The sequence below is a fragment of the Hydractinia symbiolongicarpus genome, chromosome 5 (assembly GCF_029227915.1).
Source record: "Hydractinia symbiolongicarpus strain clone_291-10 chromosome 5, HSymV2.1, whole genome shotgun sequence".
NCBI classification, from domain to species: domain Eukaryota; kingdom Metazoa; phylum Cnidaria; class Hydrozoa; order Anthoathecata; family Hydractiniidae; genus Hydractinia; species Hydractinia symbiolongicarpus.
In genome coordinates, this window is record NC_079879.1 from 30041018 (window position 1) to 30068466 (window position 27449).

The 27449-nt window shown below is 34.0% G+C and overlaps 2 protein-coding genes across 3 annotated transcripts; one reads left to right on the forward strand and one right to left on the reverse strand.

Annotated features, from left to right (window-relative positions):
• The first annotated feature begins 173 nt into the window (after positions 1 to 173).
• Positions 174 to 15570, forward strand: LOC130645821 (myb-like protein X). Of its 2 annotated transcripts, none has more exons than XM_057451925.1 (12): positions 174 to 306; positions 387 to 1410; positions 1754 to 2005; positions 2504 to 2795; positions 7286 to 7419; positions 9776 to 9948; positions 10170 to 10332; positions 10809 to 10913; positions 11243 to 11479; positions 11571 to 11848; positions 11928 to 14970; positions 15104 to 15570. In XM_057451925.1, exons 6-12 carry the CDS (start codon positions 9793 to 9795, stop codon positions 15532 to 15534), a joined length of 4413 nt encoding a protein of 1470 aa, XP_057307908.1. In that variant the 5' UTR covers positions 174 to 306; positions 387 to 1410; positions 1754 to 2005; positions 2504 to 2795; positions 7286 to 7419; positions 9776 to 9792; the 3' UTR covers positions 15535 to 15570. The 2 variants fall into 2 exon arrangements, with proteins under 2 accessions (XP_057307908.1, XP_057307907.1); XM_057451924.1 differs by having other exon boundaries at positions 387 to 913.
• A 1608-nt stretch (positions 15571 to 17178) lies between these two features.
• LOC130645833 (uncharacterized) lies at positions 17179 to 19238 on the reverse strand. Its single transcript, XM_057451941.1, has 6 exons — positions 19089 to 19238; positions 18872 to 18978; positions 18545 to 18714; positions 18450 to 18469; positions 17622 to 17743; positions 17179 to 17397 (listed from the first exon to the last, which is right to left on the reverse strand). Exons 1-6 carry the CDS (start codon positions 19099 to 19101, stop codon positions 17278 to 17280), a joined length of 552 nt encoding a protein of 183 aa, XP_057307924.1. The 5' UTR covers positions 19102 to 19238; the 3' UTR covers positions 17179 to 17277.
• Positions 19239 to 27449: the final 8211 nt, after the last annotated feature.

Consider the following 27449-nt stretch of genomic DNA (forward strand, 5'->3'; position numbering starts at 1 on the left):
CTTAGCGCCATTATAACAGGGCCGGCGACGCCGGGGGAGCCAGGGGGGGGTATGGTCACCCACTTTATTGCTACCTTTTATGCAAAACTGAAGAAACGAGAAAAGAAGTGAGAAAGAGAAAAAGACCGCTGGAGGAGAGCTAATTACAATTGATATGTTATGGTACCTGTGCAATTATGCGCAATAATAACGAAGAGCTGCATTCAAATCATATTTTTTAAATAAACATTCTTTTTAATGCTTAACAAGAAGGTTGAAAGAGAAAAATATGAAAAATTAAGAAAGCGATAAAAAAATAGTCGTAAGGTATGTATATTTTTAATTTTTCAGTTCATCAAAATTTTTGTTCAATTAATTTGTTACAGATTCGTAATTTATTACTTTAGAGCATGTCAATTCGATCGTTCTTCAAATCAATAATTGTGAAAGAAACTTTGTTATCTCCATCAGCGATAGTTTAATGCTGTAAATAGTTTTGTTGATACATCAAAGTCACATGTACATGCATCAATATATCGACCTCCAGAAAATTATAATTTTCTGAAAACGTTAATCGGGAACCGTGAAAGGCAATGTCAATCACATTGCTTTAAAACCTTTCCATGGATTCACTACAACATTGAATAAGAAAGCGTATTTTGCCATTACAGTGTTTTAAATGAAGATAAAGTTTTTGAAGAACATAACAAGGATCCAGCATATATTTCAAATGGTTTTAGAAATTGGAAGAAAGCACCGAAGTGATTCAAAATGTCACAAAGCAGCGCTAATACATCAAGTGTCAGTTCCCATATGTGGTGATGTTGCTGAATTGATGAATAAAGATGTTTTAGAAAAGAGATTCCAGAGCGTCAATATTTGAAAGTAGTAATATATAATTTGTCGCTGACATTTACAAAGAGATTAGCATCAGGTTTAATTAACGTTTAACTAAACGAGTCTAATGTTCAAACAAAAATTTGACCCGCCCATTTTTATTTTCATCCATAGTTAAAAACCTTTATCGACCCGTGATTGTATTCATCAATTACTTTTCTCTACTTAATTCTCCAAATAAGGAACACTGCGACATCAGCTAGTGTTGGTAAACTGATCACTGAGAGGTGCTGTAGCAGTTGCATTCCAGCCCAGATCACAGCACCATATTTAGGAACTATGATAAATGTGTTTTAATCCATATATACACAGTGATGCTTTAAACTCATCAAATCATTACTGCTGGAGCTATCATTACAAAGATTTTGAAGTTTCCTTGGTGTTATCGTTTTGTTATAATCAATTGCTTTAACTTAGAGACTTTCTTAGCAGAATTCTGGTATAGAACGGTTAAAGGATCGGCACACAAATGTTTATAACAAGTTTCGTAGATTATTTTCGAAACTGAATCTTTGCGACGAGTGGATAATATAGGTATCAGCTGGGATCTAGACAAAGTGTGGTCTTATTTAAAATGCTTATTTTTACAACATATCCAGTAAATAAGTAATGTTTTTGTAGTGAAAACAAAGGTACATACAGCAGGCTCTCAATATTCAGTTCTTTAATTGGCTATTTTTTGACCACGCTTAATATGTCGGCGCATTTTAAACAGTTTTGAAATATTAAGTATTAGGACACAGCACTGATTTCCTGTTCCCACACGGTTTCCCGGCTAATGCGATTAAATCTCTGTATTATAATGATATTTGTCTGTCTGTGGACTAAAGTCCTGAGCAGAAAATTAGTAGGCTAATTTCTGTGAGTTTTTTTATAGGAAATTTTTCGCGGATTTCTCAACGTACTAACAACTAGTTGATAAAGAATAGTACCATCTGTACAATATTATTCTGCAGTCTGTCTTGTGCTCACTGAAATGTAAAAAACTTGACATGTTCACAAACAAAACTCTCACGCTTCATCAACCATGAAGAAGATGAGAAGATCAAATGCTAAAGAATTGTCTTTTGTACGATAATAACGACGCTGTGAAGTTCTAATTGGGTGTTTGTGGGCAATTTTTGATAAGGTTTGTGATAAACTTTTAAATAAAGTTTTTTTTACTTTCAACTAAGTACCTTGGAAACAACCTTATTTACTTGGTCAAAATTAGAGCTGGTTATAAAAACAGTATATGTAACACGGTTTGCTATACCATATTTTTTATATTTATTATATTTCTAATATTATTTTTGATATTAACTTTCTTCAAGCAACTGGTAATTTTTTCTATCAATGTAAAGGCATTTTTAGTAACTTAAGTACCAGGTCAAAAGACATGTGTGTAAAAAGTAAATGCCTTCATTAAATCTTTAAGAAACACAGCCATAGCTAACTAACGTTTTTGTAAAAAGAATATTCACATTTAGGCAGTAAATTTCTTTGACTAATTAACCTTAATTAGTCTTTAAAACTTTACCGTTTAAAAAAAATCAACAGGTTTTTGTTGACAGCGGCAGAACATTAAGGGTATATAACTTTTAACATGAAATAAAATTTAAAAAACGCTAGTATCTTTTATCTTTAGATGTATACTACTCGCCAATTTAATTCTCGTCATGCAGTTATCTTCATATTATTTTTATGTCATACATTCGGACCGAGTTCTGCACAACGAGCATCAGATAAAGCAGATAAAAAAACTATTGATGCGATAAAGAGGTTGATCCTTGATAGATTGGGAATGAAGTCAGAACCTGTGATTGACAAGAACACCATAGAACTGTCAGTTAAAGATCACGTTAAGAGTAAAATGCAGAGTAAAATGGAAACAAGCAAACATACAGTATCCAAAGTCAGCATAACTCCTACTAAAACAGGTAATAAAATATAAGTTATGTTCACACTATAAAGGGCGTTAAGGGCGTTTTTCAGTTGCGCATGCTCCCAATAATACCTGTGGCCCTTTTTTATCCTTGATGCGAAGATGTCTAAACGTTTTTCTGTTAAACACCTTAACGCTTTTAACTCTATTATTACCAGTAATTCCAAAGATGTGAAAGCTTAACCATTATGCTATATAGATTTCTATCTCTCTTGCACAAACACACTCATGCGTCAGTGTTTTTGCAAGGGTCGTCCATGAAAGATGCCTTCCCTCCCCAACATTAGCGTTTTATAGATATAACTCAACACTTTTATTCAATGAAGGAATATAATAAAAGCAGTCTGACTAAGGAATTAGTTTAGCTGACCATTTGAGCTCTATAAAATAACAAAGATTTCTTGCGCCTTCGAGAATATGTTCTTCCCTTAACTTGAATATTGGATATTTGCAAATGTTTTTTCTTGAAAAAGATATGTTTAGAAAAGATTGTTGTTTTTGTACCACGAGGTTCTCTTTACAGGTTTGCCAATGCATTATTTTATGCTATGGTTATTTGCTAAGAGTAACCACTCATTGAATTGCTAACACAGACTATGAGACTGTCGTTCTGTTAGATTTTATTTTATTTCATGTCAAACAAATTGGTTAGGTTGTGTCAGGAGTGTGAGAGGTTTAGGTGAACACCGGAGAAAGTGCAAACATTAATTTTTTTCTTTCTAATGATATATGTTCGTCCCAGAGCTTAGTCCTACCCCAGGGTCTCGTCCGTCTCCAGGGCTCCTGTACCGTTTTCTGATACTCTGCCCAAACAAGTGTAATGAAGACGAGTAGTGTGGTGGATAGTCTACATCCAGTGAGTCGTCTATAAATTTCTCCGTAGTTTCTGATTGCAAATAACAGGTACGGGCAAAAGCTAAATATCATAATTCTTCTGTGGCGTAAGTTGGGACTTTAAATACAATGTAAGTTTATTTGTTTGTAGATAGACAGGAAAGGTGTCCATACGGTGTGCGGTGTAGATCAGTTATTGTTTCAACCTTTTAAGCAATTTGGTTCTTACAACTTTCGAAAACTCCTGCATATCCGAAAAGTAAAAAATTAAAGAAATTTGATGCAACTATGAATATCACGAAGACACTCGAAAGTTTAGGGTTATAGAAAAAAACAAAAAACGCAAAAAACAGATCAACACTCGATGTTATACAAACAATTTATTTAGTTTCCAAGCACCTATTTCTGATATTCAATTTTCCAAAGTGAAATACGACACGTGTCGTTTATCACCTGTCACCTGTCAGTTGAAGAATGCAATCGGTTTCAAACGAAAGAAAGTGTAGAAATTGCTGTCCTCTAGGTCAAAGTTAAATTGCTGATTTTTATTGAAAAGAGTGTGCATGTCGCTTAGAACAATTGTTGCTTGTTTATACACCAAATCGACATAGCAGCTACCATTTCAATTGGGAGATCTGCACCTAGTTTAACTTCTCATTTACTGTATTAAATCATAGAGACATGGACTTCGTTGTGCTGCTTTTGGGTGTATGAATAAGGCAAGAAAGTTGTTGAAGTGAAAGAAAAGCGTTGCACAAAGCACTATAGCCAGCCTCAAGCTCAAGATTTCTGTGCTTCTTGTAAACCGCCTCCATTTCACCTACTTTGTTTTGCCACTACCAATCTTTATTTAGCTAATCGTTCGGAATGATGAAAGAGGGGATAGAGCAGAAATTTGTGGCTGCCACATCTAAGTGACTGGATTTAGAATCCAGAATAGGGAATCAACGTGTAGTAATTCACATCCATCATTAAAACTTGGATATGATTTTACACAGTTTGTTCCTTAAATAAAATTGTGTTGAAAACGGTTTGTGTAAAAAATCTGTTTTTCTCTGATTAAGTTATCGAACAACAGAAATAAAACCACGAGGTAATTCATGAATAAACACGTCTTACTAGAGGACTGTATAAAAAAACTAAAAAAACAACAAGAACTCAAAAATAAAAAGAGCATGCGTAAACTATACAAAAATAAGAACCCGTCAACATATAAAGCGCATGCGTAAAACTTAATAATCTTTAACTGTTTGACCGGCTTTGACGAAAGGCCTTTTATTAGCTTTATTAGTAAACAAATTCATAGCACCATCATGTTTGCAAACCGTATACTGCAGAACCCTGCCTTTCTTGTCTTGAAAAGAAGAAAGTAAGTAAACATCAAACAATGAGTTTTCCACTATATCTCTTTTAAACTTAAAATATTTAAAAGGTGATCAGTCTTAAAAATTAAAACAGATAAAAAAAATATCTTGTTTTATACAGCAAGCGTAGCAGTATTCAATGCAGTCTTTTCAACTTACAAACACAAACTACTGAGTGGCTGTTCCATAAAAACAAGAGGACCATAAAAGGGTTGTAAAGAACCTCCTTCTTGAAACTGACAATGACGTAACTTGATTTCTTTTAAACCTTATGTCTTGGTGTGATTTTACATTTTTAGGTTTTTAACAAAATACATGAATTGTTCATAGCTCAAAAATTAACGGGGTTTGATGATAAGACAATTTGAGTCTTCTACTTGCTCCGGCCAATGTGTTTTTTTTTACTTTTAGTATCAATTTATTAGTGTTTTTATTTTAATGGCGAAATATATCTTATCTTCTCGAACTACCTTATTCATGCTAATTTTCAAAAAACAGGACTGGATGGGACAAGGTGACTTAAAGGAGAGGCGAGCAAAAAACTTTTTTGTGGCAGCCACAAAGTAAAGTTTAGGCGATGTAGCAAGAATTAAGGAATGTATAAATCCCAAAATCTAATAAAATAACTACATTAACGACACACAAATAACTGTTTCATAAATAAATAACCATACTCCTTCCTAGCAACATTTTTACAACGTTTTTATGGCTGTGTTGGAAAAAAGAAGCAAGTTTGAGATGTACTTACCAACAAAAATTCAAAATACTTTAACTCAAGATAAACAAGAATATTTTACATACAATCGTAGTGCCAGTATTTTATAACCTTCTTTAATACTTCTTGGAACTTTAAAAACACCGGTCACATCCCATAATAATATTTTTTCGTAATTTCGTTCGCTTTTTCACAACATACATCCAACTTCAAACGATGAAGTTTGTTGTAATGAGATGGCGCCAAATTTGATAAATATACAAATCAAACGTGCAATATGGCGGTTTCAGCTTTGTTTACAAATCTTATTTTCTTTATCTTTACTCATGAAATAGTTTACTAACTTCAGTAATAAAAATAAAAATATTTTCGTCGTGTTATTCAACTAATAGTAGTTTTGTTATTTTTTCTTTAACTTGTGTAATTTTTAATAAAACAGTGTGATCATCTAAGCGTGGCCATCACAATGTAGAGAAAGATCTAATATTGTTTCTGAATAATCACCAGTTTGACAAATGTGTAAAAATACTGAACCATAAAATGAATGATTCAGCATTCAAGGATAAAAGTAAAAACCAGTATTTTTTAATAAACTTCCAATGAAGAGATTTACTGAGTATAATGTGAGTATAATAATGCGTTGTTGTGCTGCAAAGTTTAAAGCCAAAATTTCTCCTTTTTTAAAAAAGCAGCTTTAATTTATTACCTCTTAATAAACAGCAAATCTTTCAGCAAAACCATTTTTTACTTGATTTGATGCTAACTAAATATTACACAAACTAAACGATTGTCAAGATTTTATGGGATATCCCAGACCAGCGGATCTGGTTTTTTGAAATTATCTAAAGCATCATGAATTTTCAATCAGCAGCTGTGCCGAGGCTGTTCGCCTCTTCTTTAAGCGTCAAATTTTCTTCTTTACTTCCGTTTTTCATGATTTGAAACAAATAGAGTTATATGCCGCATAATTTTTACAGCTTACGTAAATTAAACACGTCTGTATTTTATTGGGAATTTTGGACCTACGTGAAAAATAATATAAATAATAGACGTGAAATAGATCATATTCGCTACACGAAATTTAGTACGAACAAATTATGCTGCCTTATTCAAAGTACTCTGAATGAAACTGAACTTTTTTCTTTTCTCGAAAAAGTCACATAGAACGAGGCGAGAGAATCTTTTGCCACTGAAGAAGGCGAAATCGTTCATTTTATGGATGGTTAAAATGATCGTTTTTACAGTAAAAAACTGACTCTCATAAATGCGTCATTAAAATAAGAGAAAATGTGAAAACTGTCATTTTGACCTGCTATCCGTTTTATTGAGAAATGAGTATCCCTTTAGGCCACCTTGCCTCTGCTATAATTCTTAGTAAAGGCACAAATCCTTGGGTTAGCTTGAAACAAATCAAAATCTTAGCAACGAAAAAGAGAAACATTGCGTTACTAACGATGAACTTACATATCCACTTAGATTTCAGGAAGCATAATAGACATGATGCGAGAGGATTTATTTGCGCAGTATGAATCGTTAAATGAATCGTTAAATTTTAATGTTTTTTTATTTTAGATTTCGTTGCTATGAAAAAAAATCAAATCAAAGTAAAACTCAATGTTAAGTTTTTATTTGTTATAACGGTATCAACTAAACATCGCAATATTTCAATCCAAGAAAGAAAAACGAAAAACGTTGCGCGGTTGCAGGTACTGATTCTTCTCCTTCTTTCTTTTTATGTATATATCTTTATTCATTTTATCTTTGTAAGTAAGACTTCAGCAATGTTAAAATTTCAATTATTGTGTATACCGAATTAAAATTCTTCCTATAAACCAGTTTTTTTAAAAGCAACACATTTGTAAGAAACACGGGACTGAGGTTATAGACACTTCTAATAGCTAATTTGCTTAAAATTGTTAGAATTAAAAAAGTAAAATAGTAAATTGAGGACTTCTTCTTCTTCTTCTTCTTCTTCTTCTTCTTCTTCTTCTTCTTCTTCTTCTTCTTCTTCTTCTTCTTCTTCTTCTTCTTCTTCTTCTTCTTCTTCTTCTTCTTCTTCTTCTTCTTCTTCTTCTTCTTCTTCTTCTTCTTCTTCTTCTTCTTCTTCTTCTTCTTCTTCTTCTTCTTCTTCTTCTTCTTCTTCTTCTTCTTCTTCTTCTTCTTCTTCTTCTTCTTCTTCTTCTTCTTCTTCTTCTTCTTCTTCTTCTTCTTCTTCTTCTTCTTCTTCTTCTTCTTCTTCTTCTTCTTCTTCTTCTTCTTCTTCTTCTTCTTCTTCTTCTTCTTCTTCTTCTTCTTCTTCTTCTTCTTCTTCTTCTTCTTCTTCTTCTTCTTCTTCTTCTTCTTCTTCTTCTTCTTCTTCTTCTTCTTCTTCTTCTTCTTCTTCTTCTTCTTCTTCTTCTTCTTCTTCTTCTTCTTCTTCTTCTTCTTCTTCTTCTTCTTCTTCTTCTTCTTCTTCTTCTTCTTCTTCTTCTTCTTCTTCTTCTTCTTCTTCTTCTTCTTCTTCTTCTTCTTCTTCTTCTTCTTCTTCTTCTTCTTCTTCTTCTTCTTCTTCTTCTTCTTCTTCTTCTTCTTCTTCTTCTTCTTCTTCTTCTTCTTCTTCTATGTTCTATTGTTACATTTATTTTACTTCAGTCCCTTAGCATAATTAGTACATTAAGAGGACTTCAAGTATTTTATTTTTAGATTATCTAAGAAATGTGGCTAACCAGCCACATTTCTTAGATAATCTAAAAATAAATGCACGAGAACTGAAAATCAAAGCATGGAAGAGTTAGACAATTAACACCAACTAGAATTAGCATTTCTCTTACTTTCTTTCTTTATATTTTTATTTTATTTTTAATTTTTTTTCCAACTACTGATTATTAAATGCAGATGTACGATGCACCAAGGTTTTTTTCTGCTGATCAGAATGTCCACTAATTAGGTGTAGTTAGACACGCTATTTGTTTTTTGTTTTATCAATTAAGTTTTTTGATGAATCGATCCCTGCAAACGTTTTAATAATACCACACCCACTATGGTGGAAACAAAGAGTTGAGATTTTTTGTTTGTACAAAGAATCTAATTTCACGGAGAATTATATTTTCTTATGAAATAAATACAATTTTAACTCGATAAAGCAAAGTTTTATCTTAAAAAAGCTTGAAAAAATAATATACAGAAGCTATTCATTTGAATTGTTGATATTTTTTTGAGTATTTAAAATGTTGCTAATTTTCTAACCGCAAGAACTTACAAATCTCACCAGATTCAAATAAATAAATTAATATCTACAATATGTATGGTTTCAATTGGTTTTAACGCAACTGCAATTTGAAAAAAACAGAAAAATAGAGAAAAGCCGTTATATAACCAAATAGAGCTGTCTTGATTTCGTGACGAATTTTTTTTATTTATTAATACCTGGAGAAATATTTCGACACCAGGTCGATTTAGAATGAAGAGTATACGTGTCATCAAAATACGAAACTTTTTCACACTTAATATTTTCAGTAATATTCAAAAAATTAATAATGCATAATTTGAGTGTATGGAAAAAATGAATTGATTCATTTCTTCCTCTCTGACATGCACATGTGGGGGTTGCTAAGTTTTTTAACACTAACAAAATATATACGAACACACATCGAATATATATTTCTGGATTTTAAAACAAATGGTATGAATAAGATACGAAGTGGGAGTTAAGATGATTTTTTCATGTAAAATGAGAATAGTTAAATATCTAACAAGACAGATTACTAGAAATAAAAATAATTATTATGAAGTGATGTTATTATAATCAGATCGGTGTTTATCAGGTAATTTTTATATGTAAACACGTATTCGATTGCTTCTTTGAATATACGCTATTTGTCACAAACTTCCACGCATCTAGCGTTCTTAACTTTCGTCTTCTGCTGTCTGATTTGCCACACTTTTATTAGAATAAGATCTTATTTCCTTGCTTAGTGAATAAAGCGGGTTGTTAAAAACTTCTTAATGGCAATGCATTTATAGAGGAACAGAGCATGTGAAGTTAAGTTTCAGCTTTTTATCAAATTTGTTTTCCTCTTTAAGATACTTAAACAGCGATTATGGGAGATTATAACCAACAGTATCTGGATGATGAGGACCAAGATTATAACAATAGATACGAGAATATTCCAACACCTGTTGATGGCGAAGAATTAAAATCTTCTGATGAAGAATCTGAAGAAAAAGAAGAAGAAGAAGATGATGAAGATGAAGAGGTAAAAAATATTTATTGAGTTTATTGGACGAAAATAAGAAAGAAGTTGAATTGATATACCAAAATAAAAGATTTGTATTTTGTAATTTTATAGATGGACACCAAAAAAATAGAATAGCGATCTCTGCTTGTAACGTAACCTTTGGGCGTTATTGTGATACCTTTATCTATAATAATATTGCTTTCTATCTGTCTCCGTATTGTCAGTATTTAAATATTTAGGGTACATTGTCAGAAGACGATGAGATAGACAGGACACTGCAGGATAAAAATTTTGATCCGTACGAATCATGGGACGCTCTTATGGAGATTGACATCAACGTTAACATCATGGCATTGTTGATGGATGATGAAGAACTTCAGGAGGTCTGGGCTAAAAATCAAGGTATGGCGCTGATACTCCTTGTGATAATATGTCTTTTATAAGCGGCACAACCTTGTGGTTTAGAACCAATGCTGATTCAATTCTCTTTCAAAGTCTCGACTGTTGCTAACTCGTTGCTTGTTAACTATGTACTTGACAATATATAATTCATGTGTTTACTTGCCATAATAAGTTCGTGGGCCAATCGAAATCAATCTTGATGCTGTTTTATGTAACATCTGGACTGTTGTCTTCTTTTTTCTTATAGATTTTAGTTTTGTGTGACTTGTTGATTGTAAATAAACGTGTGTGGATGAATTAATAAAGCTTTTTATCTTTCTTAAAATTTCTTAAAAACTTTTTTATATTTATATGTCCACCCTATGTTCTAATGACTGATTTATTATTCGTGTACAGAAGACATAAATAAAAACATCGACTATTTCAGGACTTTTTTTCTTAAAGTTGATGAGATTGTTTTCATTTTTTCTAATTAGCTGGTGCGGAAGATCAGGAGGCAGAGGAAGAAGAATATGATGATGCGTACGAGTCTGAGGTGGATGATGAAGAGGAAGATGAAGAATTGCAAGAAATTATACCAAGTGAGTATCCATATACTATCAGATTTTTATGTGTTGTTGCGAGGGAAGTGGCAGAAGTGTTGATAGAAATAGTATGATTAAGGCCAACCGCGAAATATGTGCCATCAGAAACGCTAGAGACGGTTTGAACAACTTACCAAGGATACTCTCTAGTGACTTCAGAATTCCGTTTGTGATTATATTTAAACATGCTAAGTCAACCATTTTTAAACTTACTTTCATTCAAAACAGTATTTTTAGTTACGTTTAGTAGTAATTCAAAGAGAAGTAGGGGGTAATTTCGAAATTTGTTTCCGCATGTAGCATAATCTTTCTTTTCGTTTTTGCAGGTGATAGTGATGAAGAACTTCCACCTGTCGAGGTAGGTGATAGTGAGAATATATACGAGCTTTCATCAGATGAGTACCAAGAAGAAGACGCCTTTTCATTTGGTGATGCTGCCTCTGAAAAAGATTTGGGAGAGGATGATGATGTTGGGTACAAGGAGGATGATGAAGACAAAGAAGAACAAGATGAAAACGAAGAAGAAGACAAAGAAAATAAAGAACCTGAAAAAGAAGAAGAAGGTTTGTCTCTTGTTTTACATTGTTTACATAAACATTTTTGAGAATATACTAGCTGTTAAAATAGTCGCAAATTTATCTTGTTTTTTTTTAGTGAAGACAACAAAACGTTATCGGAGACTTGAAAAGTATAATGATTCAGATACAAGCGAATATGAAACAATAACGTCAGTGTCGGAAAGTGAGAAGGAAACGAACCAGGCCGATAACGTTGACGACGAAGAAAAAGGGGAAAATAAAGAAGAAGGGAATGAAACTGTTGAGCAAATAGTTAAAGATCAAAACATTGAAAAATTGCCATCTCCGGATCCATATCCTTGGATTGAATATGAGAAAGAAATTGAGTATATAGAGGAGTATGATGGAAATTTTGTAAGTTTCTTTTGTTAACTAACGAAAGGACGGACGGACGGACAAAATAAGTTATTAGAATCTATTTTTTCTGCTTTAGATGGAAAATTATATGGCACAAAATCAACAAACTTCAGCACGTTCCTCAACGGATGAAAGCAATGACGAAAAAGATACATACGACCTTCCTGTTTTCCAGCTACCGCCTTCAGAATTGTCGGTAGTGAAAAACAAACACGCAAATAAGAATACCACAGATTCAAATCGTAAAAAGGCAAGAATTATTCCAAGCAAAAGGATTCGAACCACAAGTGGTCAAAAACGCAGAGTTGAGAAAAAAGAAAAAATAGATCAGGTTTCAAAAACGAAAGAACTAGTCGGCTACCGTTCTTACACAGGGAAAGCTAAGTTTAAATACGAAATTGACTTAAATGTTTACAATTTTGACAACTATCCCCAGTACGAATGCGACGAAAAAGATGATAAAAAAACTCTGATAGTAAATAAAAAGAAGAAAAACAATAAGAAGATTAAAGACAACAATAATAATACTACAAATAATAAAAAATATAGAGACAAGTTTGGTAGAAAATATCTTTTTCTTAAACGTAAACAAAGAACAAAATGTTATAAGCGAGTACACCCTGAATATAACGACAATAAAGAAGAGGATTCTGATGCTCCTGATGAAGACATTCCTGTATATAAAGCAAAAATGGCAGTGTTAGCTTACAGAAACAAAACAGTTGAATTAGTTCTGGATTCACTATTGACACAGACATTTACATCTATAGAAAAAGTGGATAAAGCCAGATTACGGAAAGAGGCTACACACCACAGTCGAGCCATATTGCTCGACATTTGTGAGAATATTGTGGAGGATATTGAAGAAAAACAACAAAAAGATGCAGTTAGTTATGCGATTGAACTTTTGCTGGACAGTTGGGAACAACATGTTTATCGAACAAGGATGAAGTTAATAGACGAACAGTTAGATAACATCTCTGAAGCTGTTGTTACTACCTCAGTGAGAACAGCAGTGGATGAAATTGTAGATGAAGATATATATGCAACACTTTATGTGCGGGACACTCTTGCTGAACTGCTAAATGAGTTTGGGTTACGACAAGCCAAGATCAATCGTAAGTTAGGCGGCCTGTTTAGCGAATATCATTTTGATAGTTATGACTTTGAGGGTGGAGGCACAACGAAAAAGATAAAAAAGAAAGTTTATAAACCAAGAAAAGAATTAGATTCTTACTTAAACGAAAGATTAAAAAAAATTAAGCTAAAAGAGGACGAGGAAGAACGTGGAAGGGAGGCGATAAAATCAAAACAGCAAAAAGAAAGAGAAAAAAAAGAGAAGGAAGAAGAATTAAGAGAAGATATGAAGAGAGCAGTACTTGAAAAGAAAAAATCCTTCTATCCTAAAAACAGCACTGATGAAATTCAAAAAGATAAAGAAGAAGAGGAAGAAAGTCTGGAAGAAGAGAAAGGAGTTCAAGATCTAGAACTTATTGATCGTAATGGTAGGAACAACGTGGATGTATCTCCGGAAGACTCTGAAATAGAAGTAACTGGAGAGTTAAGAGACACGCACGAGCTATTCGATTCTGAAGAAATTGCCCAAATTGCTGTGCGCGCAAGACGGAGAGGTAAAGTTGTTGCTTTATGGAGACAGGAGGATAAAAACTTATTGGAAGAATTGAGGAAGGTGAGTGATAATGAAGCAGATTACACTGAATCTGAAGAAGAAAACAATGGTGAAGAAGATGGAAAAGTTAACTTAAATAAAATTTATGCAGAGGAGCTAGCTGAGGAGGAAGAACAGAAAAATGAAGATTATGACTTTAAAGAATATTACCTACGCAAATTACCTAACTTGCAAAAAGAAGTCGAAAAAGCTCTAAAAAGGTCGCATACACCTACGAAGATAAACCTGGTAACTTTAACTAAAGACAAAGAAAGAAACGACAGCGCCATAGGTTCTACAAATCATGGATCCCCAACGCAAAGGACCTCGGTTGGATTACGACGTCATGAGTCTGGCATATCATCAATTTTATCAAACGAATTGCGAGAGCAAATTTCAGAAGAGATGGAGCAGCTGGCATATGAGCAAGAAAAACCGTTAGAAGAAATCGTTAAGATGATTCCTAAGATAGATCGAGATCAATACCTTCAGTCTTGGCTATATAACGGATCTCCAGAAGTTTTCAACCACGCCCCATCCCCTCCTGCTTGTCAAAATAATAAAAAGGTTAGGCGTCCTCATTTAAAGCGACCAAAAACAGCTCAAAGTGATGCGTCCATTATGGATATTATTCCTCTTGAAATACGTGCTTTCAAAAATACAGACTATGAGAACAATAATGAAAGGCCAGGGACTTCAAGCTCATATTATACGGGGAGAGAAACTGCATTTTCTAAAAGAGATGAACTTGATGAAGATGAAGATGATAGTGAAGATTCTGGAAATGATCAGGAGGTAATAAAACCTGAAAAGCCAAGAAAAAAACCACCAATCGTTAAAAAAAATATCAAAATCGAATTCAAGCAGCCGCAAAGACCAAAGGAATCAAAAAGAGAATCTGATCTTGGACCTGCTTGGCAATTTTACGTAAGGCAAAAACGTATTCGGAAAGAAAAAAAGGAGTACGGAACAGAGCATCCAGTTGGGGAAGAAAGCGTGATATGGGTGCCTCCTAAAGATCTCTATATTGAAGAACGTGACGAAATCTTAATGAACTGCCCTGCACCTCTTAAAGAAGTATTTGAAGACGAAGAAGACTTTGATGTGGAGATACTTCAAGCAACAGGGAATACCAGTGACAGTGAGAATGAAGATGAAGAAGAACGGGTAGTTCCTTCAGTTGTTCCACCAGCCACACCTTGGCAACGTGAAAAAGAACGACCACCAACCCCCGATTCATACGACTCGGAAGAAGAATTAGAAGAACTGAAAAGAAATTACATTAGTAAGCACAGAAGAAACAGAGAGAATGACAAATTAAAACATTTACCTGATAGGAAATGGAAAGAATATTTAAAAAGAAAAAATCAACCTCGACAACAACCACCACCAGTCAGATCTGGCTGGAAAGCTTCACCTGGAATCATTCCATGGAAAAATGCCAGGGAAGGTAAAAGTGTTTTTAAAATTGCCAGAAATAAAATCCAGCAGAACAGAAGTTATTCTCTGAAGCTTTTCCTTATCATTATATTATTATTCTTATGTTCTTTTATTTTGATCATGTTTTCATTTCTTCTTATTAGATGCGCGAAGGCAGCAAAAGAGCGGAGCCAACGCACAAGAGGTGCAAGCTAATGTAAATAGAGAATTGTTTCAAAAGCTACAAATCATGGCTCGACGAGATCAGAACTTTTATCAGGGACAGAACAATCGACTTTTACAACGTAGAAAAACTATGCATAATACTGACTCTAATACACGAAAGAAAGAAACAGAAAAACAAAAATTGCTTCACCCTGACCAGAGTTACGGCAAAGAACGCTCTCCTCCACAGACAACACGATCAACGCCATCCTATCTTCGACCAACAAAAGCTGCTGAAAATAAATACAGGCAAAGATCAAATCCTGATCAGCTTCCATCAATATCGAATCCAGTGAGCGCTGCTCCAAGGAGTAGAGGGAGTACAAATAATAATAATTCTCGATCGAGGAAAACAAGCAAAGCCATGTAATATCTAAACCTGATTTATGGAATATTTTTTACTAAATTTGTTTGAAAGTATCTTTCTTAGTTTTCCATCATCATTTTTTTAACTTTACCGGCTTAAATAGCAAGAATTATTTTTGCATTTTAGAACTGTCTTGTGAGTCTGTCAAGCATTGAACAACTTTTCTGCGTGAGTAAGAGAAAATCATATTTATAAAAGAATTATTTTGCACTTAAAATTATTGATATACTGAATAATATTTTTACAATAAAAAAATTGATTCTTATATCTAAAAACCCCGCCCAGAAGTAAGAACTGCAGATCATTCCAACAGATCGTCTATGCCTGCTGATTCACAACTTCAAGGAAACCAACAGACAATCCAACGGGGGGATTAATAAGGTATTTAGTCTAATTAGTTCCAGAGTTATGAAAAAGTTTGTAAGAGCAATCGTTTTTCGAAAACCTTGCGTCATAGTTTGTTAAATAGTTTTTGAAAGGCATTTATTGAAGGGGTTGGACTTATTGAATCCGTATAGAGTTGCTTCATGAATATAGCTATACAGTGAGCAAAATTTCAGCAGGGTGTTATGCTTCGTTGTACATAGTTTATGTGCGATTATCATTAAAACCCCTAAACAAATTTCAGGTCAAGAATTTTTTAAGTTATCAGTTATTTGTGAGTATAATCAAAACAAGATAAAGGGTGCTCAATAAATTAATAAAGCTTGTTATTAGTTGTTAAAGATTGTTACATAGTTTTTATATATATATTAGCTATATACAAGCTAAGCTTTTCAATATGAAAAGGAGGGCAGAGGAGGCTAGAGATATACTGGCTTGGTAATACTAAAGGAACCAAATTTTCTTATTTTTAAGCTTTTTTTTAAGAATACTCATTCACGATAAGTAATTGTAAAACGCTATCGGCATCTTTTGAAACTTTCTCTCCGGGCACCAATTTCGTAGGCGGTTGACATACAAGTATCAGCTAACCTTGTTTTCAGGTTATGACAGCCTAAAGTTCATGCGAATTTAAACATGCTGCAACAGAATAAAAAATAACACACCTTACAACTTTTATAAGAGAAATGTGTGAAAATAAAAATATTTTGGTTTATTTATTTCTTTTTGCTAACTATGCCAAATTTTGTCAAAACAAAAGCAATCAATTTTAGGCCATGTATCAAAAAACAAAATTTTAATGACGTCATCTTGTAAATCTTCGGAAAATCTCTTTTAAGGTTAAGAAACATCTAGGCTAATAATATGTTTTTTCTCACTATATTCGGTCAGGTTTTAGAATCTTCACGTTACGTTGAGTGTATGATTCAAAATATTACCTTAAAATTGTCGCTTTAACTTTCGTGAATTAATGCTCTCAGAAAATTTAGCAATTAAAATAAAATTCGCGAATTTGGCCGAAATTCGCAAAGTTTTTGTGCATTTAAAGTGATTTTTAAGTATTAGTAAAAAAAATAATTTTTTCTCTGGGTACTACTTTGCACCAGTACTTCGTTTTTTTCTCGAATAGGTAATTTAGCTAAACAGAGCATAGACAGCTGATCATTTACCTTTAAATTGAAAAGTCGATATGTATCAAAGCTATACCACATATCAACAAAAATGGCAGGTATATAATTGATTGGTGCTCGCAAAAAGAACACATTATTGCCATAACATGTAATTTTATTGCACAAAAACAAATTTACAAAATAACCAAATTCAATATAAACAAAACATTGACATATATATTTAACATAAATATTAATCCAACGATACCGATACATTTAAATCAGGAAGATCTGCTTGGTGTAACACGCTTTCAAAAGTTTCATTTAAATGTTTCGTTGTTTCGGATATATTACGATATTGCTTCAACGCGTCCTGAAACAAAAAGTACGAGCAAAACAACTATTATAATTGGAAAAGTAACTTCTCGTCCTTAATTTGTTATTTTTCAGATTTGTTATTTTAGTGACTAAAAAAATAAAAAAAATATGAAGTATATAACTATGTTTTCACTTTCCCCTAAAATAACACCCATTTTTGACTAAAAATTCCCACCTAAAATATAAATACAGCATTTTAAAGAAAATGCGTTTTTATACCTGCATGTGCACTTGCGAACGATTTGCAAGCGGAATGAAACTTTCCAAACGCCCAGTCACGTGGTTAAACTTTTCTAATTGCATCTGCACAATACCAAGTCGAAATGCGAAATTTCTTTCCCCTAAAATTTAAAAATAAAATTTGACAAAAATGAAAATGTAAAAAACATGAACACTGAGACGTTTTAATTTCAAGGTGGATTCTAAAAAATCAACCATATAAAGTCGAAATTGTTTTTAATTTTTGCTATAAAATGGTACTTAGTGATCATAGTGTTTTAACAACAACAACAACAACAACAACAACAACAACAACAACAACAACAACAACAACAACAACAACAACAACAACTCAAACTAGATAGATATATTATATTGAATAAAATCTTTCTGAGAGAGAATTTATCAGTCTCCAAAACGGCCCAAACAATTTTATACTTAACTTTTTTGGTCACCTATAACTTTAGAATGAGAAAAAAGTTGTGCGTTGATTTGATTTATAGCATTTTTTGTCAATATTGAACATTATGTAACTTTTGCTAAATTCACTAAACTTTTATCTTCTTATTTAAAATTAATTTGAATTTGCTTAGCAAACATTACAATGTGCATGAAATCGATACGTCATTAGAAAAAATGTACCAACCAGTCTAAAAATCATTACAAAATTAAAACTCGTAAAAGGTCTTCAGGTAAGTTTTAATTAACAAAAAATTTCTGTGGAGGAAAAGAATGTGTGTACAGTATTTATGTTTGGAATATTTCTTATCCCTATACACCTCGAAATTAGCATTTATAAAAATAAATAAATAAATAAAATATACTTACAAATTTTCTTGTGAAAAGGTCTAAAAGTAAAAGAAATCTAAAAATGAAACACAGAAAAATAAACAAAATAAAAACTCTTTTGTATGCAAACTTACGATTCAAATCTAGGCTTTTTAGTTTCTATGGAAACCGAATATTCTTCCTCTAACGTTGGACCAGTTTGATCTTGAAGAGATGGAAAATTTCTTCCAATGTACTCTCCGATGTCATCGTCACTTTCTGAAGCTTCACCTGATACAACAACACTGCTGCTAGGGCCGTCACTCTATTGAGAAACATTACTTTGTTACAAAATACAAAAACACAAAAAGTATATTTGATAAATATAATGGCTCAAAAAACATGCCAAAATGTTTAACCAAAAATAAAACATGAAAACAGAGAATAAAGTTTATAATTTAAAAACTTTAAGCTATACCTACTTTAGCTTCAGTTTTAGGTTCTGTTACCATTGTATTTTGAACAAATCCATGATAATCAGATATCTCTTCATCACTTTCCGATGCCTCACCCTCCAAAATGTTTGTTCCTGTTGGAGGTTAGAACTTGTATACTTGTATACAACAATGCATTAGAATTAAGTTAAATAATAAGGATACATCATCCCAGTGTTAAAACAAGCTGTGGAACATTACATACCTTTTCTATCCATTTCTTTTCATTACATCATTTAAAATTTTGTTTTCATTAAAATAGTTCTTTTTATTGTGAAATGCTAAAATTAATAAAAAATAATTATTATATAACAAAAATATGCTCTTTTTGCTAGTTATAAAGTGGAAAATGAGCACTCTCAATTTCCATTGAATATAACACGTGTTTAAGTGCAAACTCTTTTCTCTTTCTACTCAAGTATCATTTTTAGTTCATGAAGAGCACCCTTAATAAACATGAGAAGTATGCTAAATGCACAAAAACCAATGGAAAACTGCAGCAATTGACAGTAATATTTGATAGCTGCCCTTAGAAATAAAGCCTGTTGGTCTATTATAAGGGTTTAAAATGTTTGGACATTTTTTAAAAAGGGGGGGTGCCACATGAGTTCTGTTGTTTGCAATACCCTATAAAAATTTTCAGACACACTTAAAAATAATATTTGGGTTTATAAACAAAAATCAAATTAGCCAGTACTGTCCTAAAATTGGACAGACCGATCTTTGGACATGGTAAAAAATTGTAGGTAGCATAATGTATTTAGCTTGTAGTAACCAATATTTTAAAAATAAAATGTTTATATGTATGACGAATTGGAGTAAGTAAAGTAAAGTAAGTACTCTGGAGTGCCAAATAAACGGGGGGTCTTAATAGTTGGGGGAGTTGGATAAATACCAGAATTTTATTAAACAGGGGTGTCCAAATTAAAGGGGGGGATTAAAAAGGAATTCATTTCTGGTAAATTTAACCTCCATCATGCGGACATATTAAAAATTTTACACACCGTTAAAATGTATACCAATTTAATGTACTACAGCACAGTATACAGTAACTTGTAAAAATAGCAAATCTATAAAACATTTTATAAATGATGGATAATGGTACAGAAATGAGTGATGTTTATCAAAAATTAATAATCAGGGGGTCCTAATAAGCATTGGGGTTAGAAAATTACCAAGCGGGCAGGGGGACGATTATTTGGCACACAAGAGTAAACATGTATTTGACAATAGCAGGTTATAAAAGTTACAAAAATGAATTAAATAGCTAAGATAAATCAGATAAAGTTTAGCTAATAATACAGTTTAACATTTGTCTGGTATAATATTTCAGCCTTGTGATTTGGCAAGAAAAGTTTCAATAAAAACAATGAAAACAGGTTTAGCATGTGTGCCGCTGTAGACTTTGTGTGACGCCGTAGATTAGTGGTAATAGCTCTTGTACTCTGTGCGGGAGTCCTGTTGTTTTGTAAGTAACCAAAAGTAAAAATGTGCTCAGCAAAATCTTGAATCCAGTGAGAATGATGTGCACCCGAATTTTGAGCGAGTTCCATAATTACTTCAAAATGGGTTTTCATAAATTATAAGTAGCTTTCAAGTCTATCGTGTAGCTATCAGCATTTCGCCAGTTTGAAAGTTTAAAGGAGCATTTTAGCACTAAATTGTTTCTATGAAGCTTTATGTTCTTATATGGAAAATATTATATTAAAAAATAACGTGTATCAAGGATATGTGTCTTAGTTAAAATGCATAAAAATAAACAAAATAATGAATTATTACAGATCGTCTGTAACAACGATGTACGGAAGATTCTTTCTCATGTTTTTATAATTTTATTATCCATTCTCATTTTACCAATCAAGTTTCACCTGTCTTATTAATTGTATTTTTAATTTTTTTCACATATTTTGTGGGCACCTGTTGTTTGAAAGTAGCGAATACAAAAAAGAAAAGAAAGAATGAATATCATTCAAACTAAATTGTTACATTTCTTATTGTTTTTAACAGCATTTATAAATTTAGTCCTAGGCACTAGCTTGTGAAATACATTTCAATAACTCGTAAACATGATACCTGCTATATCGTTCTATTACCAGAAGCAAATCATTTTAATATTCTCAATGTGATTACAAATATATAAATAGATTAGAATAACATTCAACACAAAAGAAAAATTTATCTCCAGAATCATGTTTCAGAGAGAGTGAGGAGAACTTTATAACGCAGAAATCTGAATTTCATTTGGTATTTTAGACTTAAAAATCATTTTTCAGAAGTGACCTTGGTTTGTTTGTTTGTTCAGAAGCAAAAGAGTTCGCTTGAAAGTTACGACTCTGCCGTAAGGCAATTGAGGTTCTCCCTCGTTCTGGCTATCATATATATAGCTTGTGTTGGTGCGCACTTTCCCGCAGTTGAGTTGAATATAACGTGAATGAGTTTACTTGTCTGGCTCTTCGGAGTGTCAGGTCCCTGTGGCATGGTTCTAAATGGTGCTGCTGATTCGATTGTAAATCAACAAAACGCCAGGGCTTAAAGTGTTACCATGTAATCTCAATGCCAGCTTCAACTCACTATTGAACATAGAAAACTAACGAACAAAGAAAATAACACTGTAAAAATAGTGTTTTTCAATAAATCCAACACCATAAAAGCATATTGGCCGCAAGCGCATTCTTCGCCAGTTTCTCGTTTAATTATATCGTTTGCCTTTCGAGCACGGTAGCGAGTACTGTGAGTACAGTAGCAAAGATGTGCGAGTACTCGTACGCTCATTATACTCGTCGCGTCCTTGTGGATTATCCATGGAAGAAATTACTCGTACCCGTAGTTTAATACTCGTGTATAGTTACTCGCGATCGGTACTGTATCAGAGAAATGAGAAGTGTGCCTGGTAAGAATTTAAATTTTTGAATTGATGTACTACCTTAATTTTCGCAGATACTTAATTTTGCAATTCAAGAAAAAAATTATTTCCGGGTATTGATTTTCAACTTTTTTAAATGACGTGAAAGATTATTACTACTTTCAATTTAAGGAGCCACTGTGGAAGTTATTGTTGACAGCGAAGATACATTGAACGCTGTATACAATCAGGACATGAAGATGAGAAAAGCTTTTTTTGCTTACCCAGACCTGCTATGTTAGACGAAATCTACAAATTAAAAGATTTGCGAATGCCAGTATATTTGTTAATATGCGTGGATGCAAATTTAGAAAGTGAGATTGTTGGTATTTTGATAGTAAAGAATGAGGAGAAATCGACAATTGTGAATCGACAAAAGAGATACCTTGAAAGAGCAGTTTCCTCGTGCATCCATAAAGTTATGCTTGTTTCACACAGTGGGAGCTTTCAAATGTGAGATTACGACAATAAAGATGGGCATTACTGATTTGCAAGTCTCCCTATGTTTAGAAATAATTAGTAAAATGGCATATGCAGAATCAGAGGATCAGTATGAACAGCTTTTGCAATTGAGCAATTGGCCTGCCCAACAGAAAAACAAAAGAAAAGATATTTCTATTCGTTAATTTGCTGACCAATGATAAAATTAAATGTTAGTTGTAAAAAGTTCATTATACTAAGCTTTTTTGTGTATATTCTTTATTTAGTTTAAAGGGGCGATTGTGGAAGTCCCATGAAATGCCACATAGTGATGATGTCACTTTAAAAAACACCAAGTCCGGTCTGTGAACGGTTGCCGCTAGGAAGGGCATCCAGCTGTAAAACAATGCCAAAACTCTTTATTAATGGCCGTAAGAATAGTTAATCAGACAAACTGCGTAAACGGGGCTGGAACTCTAAGGAGTGAAGGTGTCGCGCACGGTAGGACAGATGTCAGATGTGAGCATCGTCAGACCGTTACCCAGCTATCACATCACAAGGTAGATAACACTAGGTTGAGGATGGCTAGTGTAAATGTTGGTACTCTGAGAGGTAGAGCAGGTGAAGTAGTTGAAATGTTAGAACGTAGATCTGTTGATATGTGTTGTGTTCAGGAAGTTAGGTGGAGAGGAGCTTCAGTGAGATTTGTGGAAGGTAGGAGGGCAAGGTATAAGCTTTTTTGGATTGGTAATAGTGATGGATATGGAGGAGTTGGCATATTCGTTGCAGAGAAGTGGGTAGAAAAAGTAATTGATGTTATGCGTGTTAATAGTCGTATTATAGTGATAAAGTTTTTGATAGGTAATAGGATTGTCACTTTTCTGTCAGTTTATGCTCCACAGTGTGGACTCAGTGAGGAAGATAAAGATAAGTTTTATGATGAGTTAATAGCAGTCACATCAAAGTTTGGAGACACTGAACTTGTCATGGTGGGCGGCGACTTTAATGGTCATGTTGGGAAGTCATCTGAAGGTTATAGAGGTGTGCATGGAGGCTATGGATTTGGGAGCAAAAATAAGGAAGGGGAGAGATTGCTTGAGTTTGGAATGGCAACGGACATGGTGGTTTGCAACACATCATTCAGTAAGAGACAGAGTAGGCTGATAACATATGAGTCAGGTGGTTGTAAGACACAGATAGATTACTTTTTGGTTAGAAAGTCAGACAAGAAAGTGGTGAAGGACGTGAAAGTTATATCGGGGGAAGAGTGTGTTTCCCAGCATAGGTTGCTGGTTTGTGATATTATCTTGAAGAGTGTCAGAGAAGCCAAGAGAAAGTACAGGCCCCGTCGAAAAGTCTGGAAGCTGAAGGAAGAGATTGTAGCAAGACAATTTAGTGCAAAAGTTCAGCAGTTAGCCTACAATAGTCAATGTGATAGTGACAATGTTGAAAGTACTTGGACTACTTTGAAGAATTGTCTTCTAGAAGCTTCTGATGATACCTGTGGGTGGACGAAAGGACCAGCTAGACATAGACAGACCTGGTGATGGAATAATGAGGTTGACCAGTGTATAAAGGAAAAGAGGAAACTTTGGAAAGAGTGGAAGTCAGGTGGTAGTAAAAATATTTACTTAGAAGCTAAGCGTCGGGCTCGTACAGCAGTGTATAAGGCAAAATCAGAAGCAGAGAGAAACAGATTTGCAGTTGTGTTAAGAAGAGAAGACCAGCGCAATGAGGTATTTAAGATAGCAAAGCAAATGAAGAAGACTAATCAAGATATTGTAGGTGAGAAGTGTATACGTAATGATGAAGGTGTTTTGGCTAGCACAGAGGAGGAGAAAAGGGTAGCTTGGAAGAATCATTATCAGAGGTTGCTTAACACTGAGTTTGATTGGGACGAGGATAATTTGTCTGATGATGATGTCGTAGAAGGGCCAGCCATGCAGATCAAGACAGAATGGGTAGTGGAGGCTATTAGGAAAATGAAGATTGGCAAGGCTGCAGGAGTATCAGGTATTGTTGCAGAGATGGTAAAAGCATCTGGATATATTGGAGTTGAGCTTATTACAAGTCTTGCTAACCAGATTATAAAGGATGGTGCTATTCCGAGTGAGTGGCAGTCGAGTGTAATAGTGAATTGTTTCAAGGGCAAGGGTGATGCATTAGAAAGGGGTAACTATAGAGGTTTGAAGTTGGTTGATCAAGTAATGAAAGTTATTGAAAGAGTGATTGATAAGTTACTTAGAGAAAGAATTGATATAGATAAGATGCAATTTGGTTTTGTTCCAGGGCGTGGCACTACAGATGCAATATTTTTACTCAGACAGCTTCAGGAAAAATATTTAGGAAAGAGAAAGAATCTCTATTTTGCCTTTGTAGATTTAGAGAAAGCTTTTGATAGAGTGCCACGTAAAGTTATTTGGTGGGCTATGAGAAAATTAGGTGTGGATGAGTGGCTAGTTACGATGGTTCAGTCTATGTACAGCAATGCTAGAAGTCGTGTCAGGATTAACGATTCACTTAGTGATGAATTTAGTGTAAATGTTGGTGTACATCAGGGTTCTGTACTTAGTCCTTTGTTGTTTATTCTAGTCTTAGAAGCGCTGTCGATGGAGTTCAGAACAGGTTGCCCATGGGAGTTATTGTATGCAGATGATTTGGTTCTCATAGCAGAGTCGATGGAAGAATTAGTTGAAAAGTTTGAGAAGTGGAAGAAAGGACTAGAAGAGAAAGGGCTGAAGGTAAACACAGCAAAGTCTAAAGTCATGATAAGTAGCATTGCAGCCAAGTGTGACCTTGTAGTTGGAAAGTGGCCTTGTGGAGTTTGCAGGAAAGGGGTTGGTAGTAACTCAATTTTTTGTCAGACTTGCAAGCATTTGGTACATAAGAAGTGCAGTAGTATTAGTGGAAGGTTAAGAGCTGGCATACAGTTTGTATGCAAGCGTTGCAAAGGTGAGATTATTGAGAATGAAGTATTTCCAGCTTTAATGATGTACAACAGTGGCTCGTTAGAGATAGTTAAGAACTTCTGTTACTTAGGTGATATGTTGGGAAGTGAAGGGGGTGTTGGAAGAAGTGTTACTTGCAGGATAGGTTCTGCTTGGAAAAAGTTTAGAGAGTTACTTCCTTTATTGACTAGCAGAGTCCTGTCAATTGAGGTAAAAGGTAGGTTGTATGAGGCCTGTGTAAGAAGTGTTATGTTGTACGGTAGTGAGACATGGGCAGTGAAGCAGGAAGATCTTGACCGTTTAGAAAGGAATGATATGAGAATGGTTAGGTGGATGTGTAATGCCAGTCTGAGAGACAGAAAGAGTTCAGATGAGCTAAGAAGCAGGCTAAGTCTCTGTAGAATTAAAGATGTTATCCAGATAAGAAGATTGAATTGGCTGGGGCACTTGGAAAGAATGGAGGAGGATAATTGGGTAAGAAAGTGTAGAGACTTGATAGTTCCTGGGGCAAAGCCCAGAGGCAGACCGAGAAAGACTTGGCAGGAGGTTATAAGGACAGACTTGATAGAGAGGAAGTTGAGCTTAGATCTAACACAGTCTAGATCAGATTGGAAGAGGGTCATTAATATACCCTGTCCAACCCATGCTAGCATGGAAAACGGACGGTAAGCCGAGAATGATGATGATGATGATGATATCATTTTATATTTCGTTACTTTTAGTAATGTTGGAATGGGTACTAAAAGAAAAGACTACAGCAGACATTCCAGTCATATTATCTGGAAAGAAAACAATTACTCAGGAAATGATGCAGACAGAATTTTGTCCAAAACTGTCTGATCAAGACAACATCGATTTATCGATGATCCAACACTTGTGTGGTAAAGCTGTGTGGAAGCATGTTATAAAAAATACAAAAAATAAGAAATGGTTTTGCGAAGTTTGCAACAACGATCTTTCTGAGGAAACGTCTGTGGGATGTGATGGTTGTCTGTGCTGGTGCCATCTATTGTGTATTGGCAGAACAAAAATGCCAGCAACCAGGATCTATCTGGTTCTACAAACCTTGCTCCGTACGACACACCAGAGCCATAAAAACAGATAAAGATGAAAAAGATTGTTAAGAATGCTTTTTTGTAAATATATACATACTGTGAAATTCTCTAAATTACTTTTAATTACCCTAAATTCATTTTAAATAAATAAAGTACAGGAGTGTCCCATACGAATATAAGGAAAATAATAAAGTACACGAATGTCATGTACGAATAGAAAAAAAATAATAAAGTATGTGAGTCATGTACGAATAGAAAAAAAATATTAAAGTATGGTCACGTATGAATAACCACCAGTTGGGGTAAACACCTAATTAGGCGGCATGACCTACTTAGGCAAGTCGTTTAGTTAGGCGACGTGATGTAGTTTAATTAGGCTACCTGTAGTCTAACTAGGCGAACAAAAACTTTGTTGTAAATACGTTGAAATCATTGCGTTTCGCAATACAATATTTATGTGAATCAAATCTGTCCACTTTGCACATAATTTTGACCAATTATCGTCTTATTTGCATTGCGCATTGATAACTTATGGCCCAAACCTTGAGTGGCATTATTTGTTGTTTTAAATAATGGATTTCAGCCATTCACGTTGCAGGGAAAAAATAAATATGGCGGACGAAAACGTGGCAGTGTTCACCTAAATAGGCAACTTGACCTAATTAGGTTATATAATTTATTTTAACATAATTCTTACTTGCGCGCAAACATATCGAGGCACGAGTGACAATTTTGGAATCATGGTCACATAGACTATCCATTCTGAACAAAGATTTTTTGCGATTTTTTCTTAGGAATGTGTGAAAAGCCATTAAATATTCTAATGCCTTAACTAGGTTACATATGGCCTAACTAGGCTACAGTAAGTCGCCTAAATAGGTGGTATGCCCTAATTAACCTACCATCGCTTAGTTAAGTGTTTACCCTAGAGATAGATAGATGTGCATATTTTACATGGCTAGCCTCACAAATATCGAGGGATATACCCTGTCTATTATTTCCAGGAGGGGCCATGGTGTAGATGGAGAATCCTAGAGTATTTAATGCTCATTTTGAGCTATGCAGACCCAATTAGAGCCCGCGCTCTACTAGACAACTCCTGGCAACATCCAACGGCCCACACAGTGTGCCATCTTCCTAATTTCCCTCACATGGCTTGGGTTAACCCGGGGCTATGGTAACATTCACTCGCCCATGGTTAATCGCCAGAGTACGAGAGCTATAACCACTAATCTACGGCG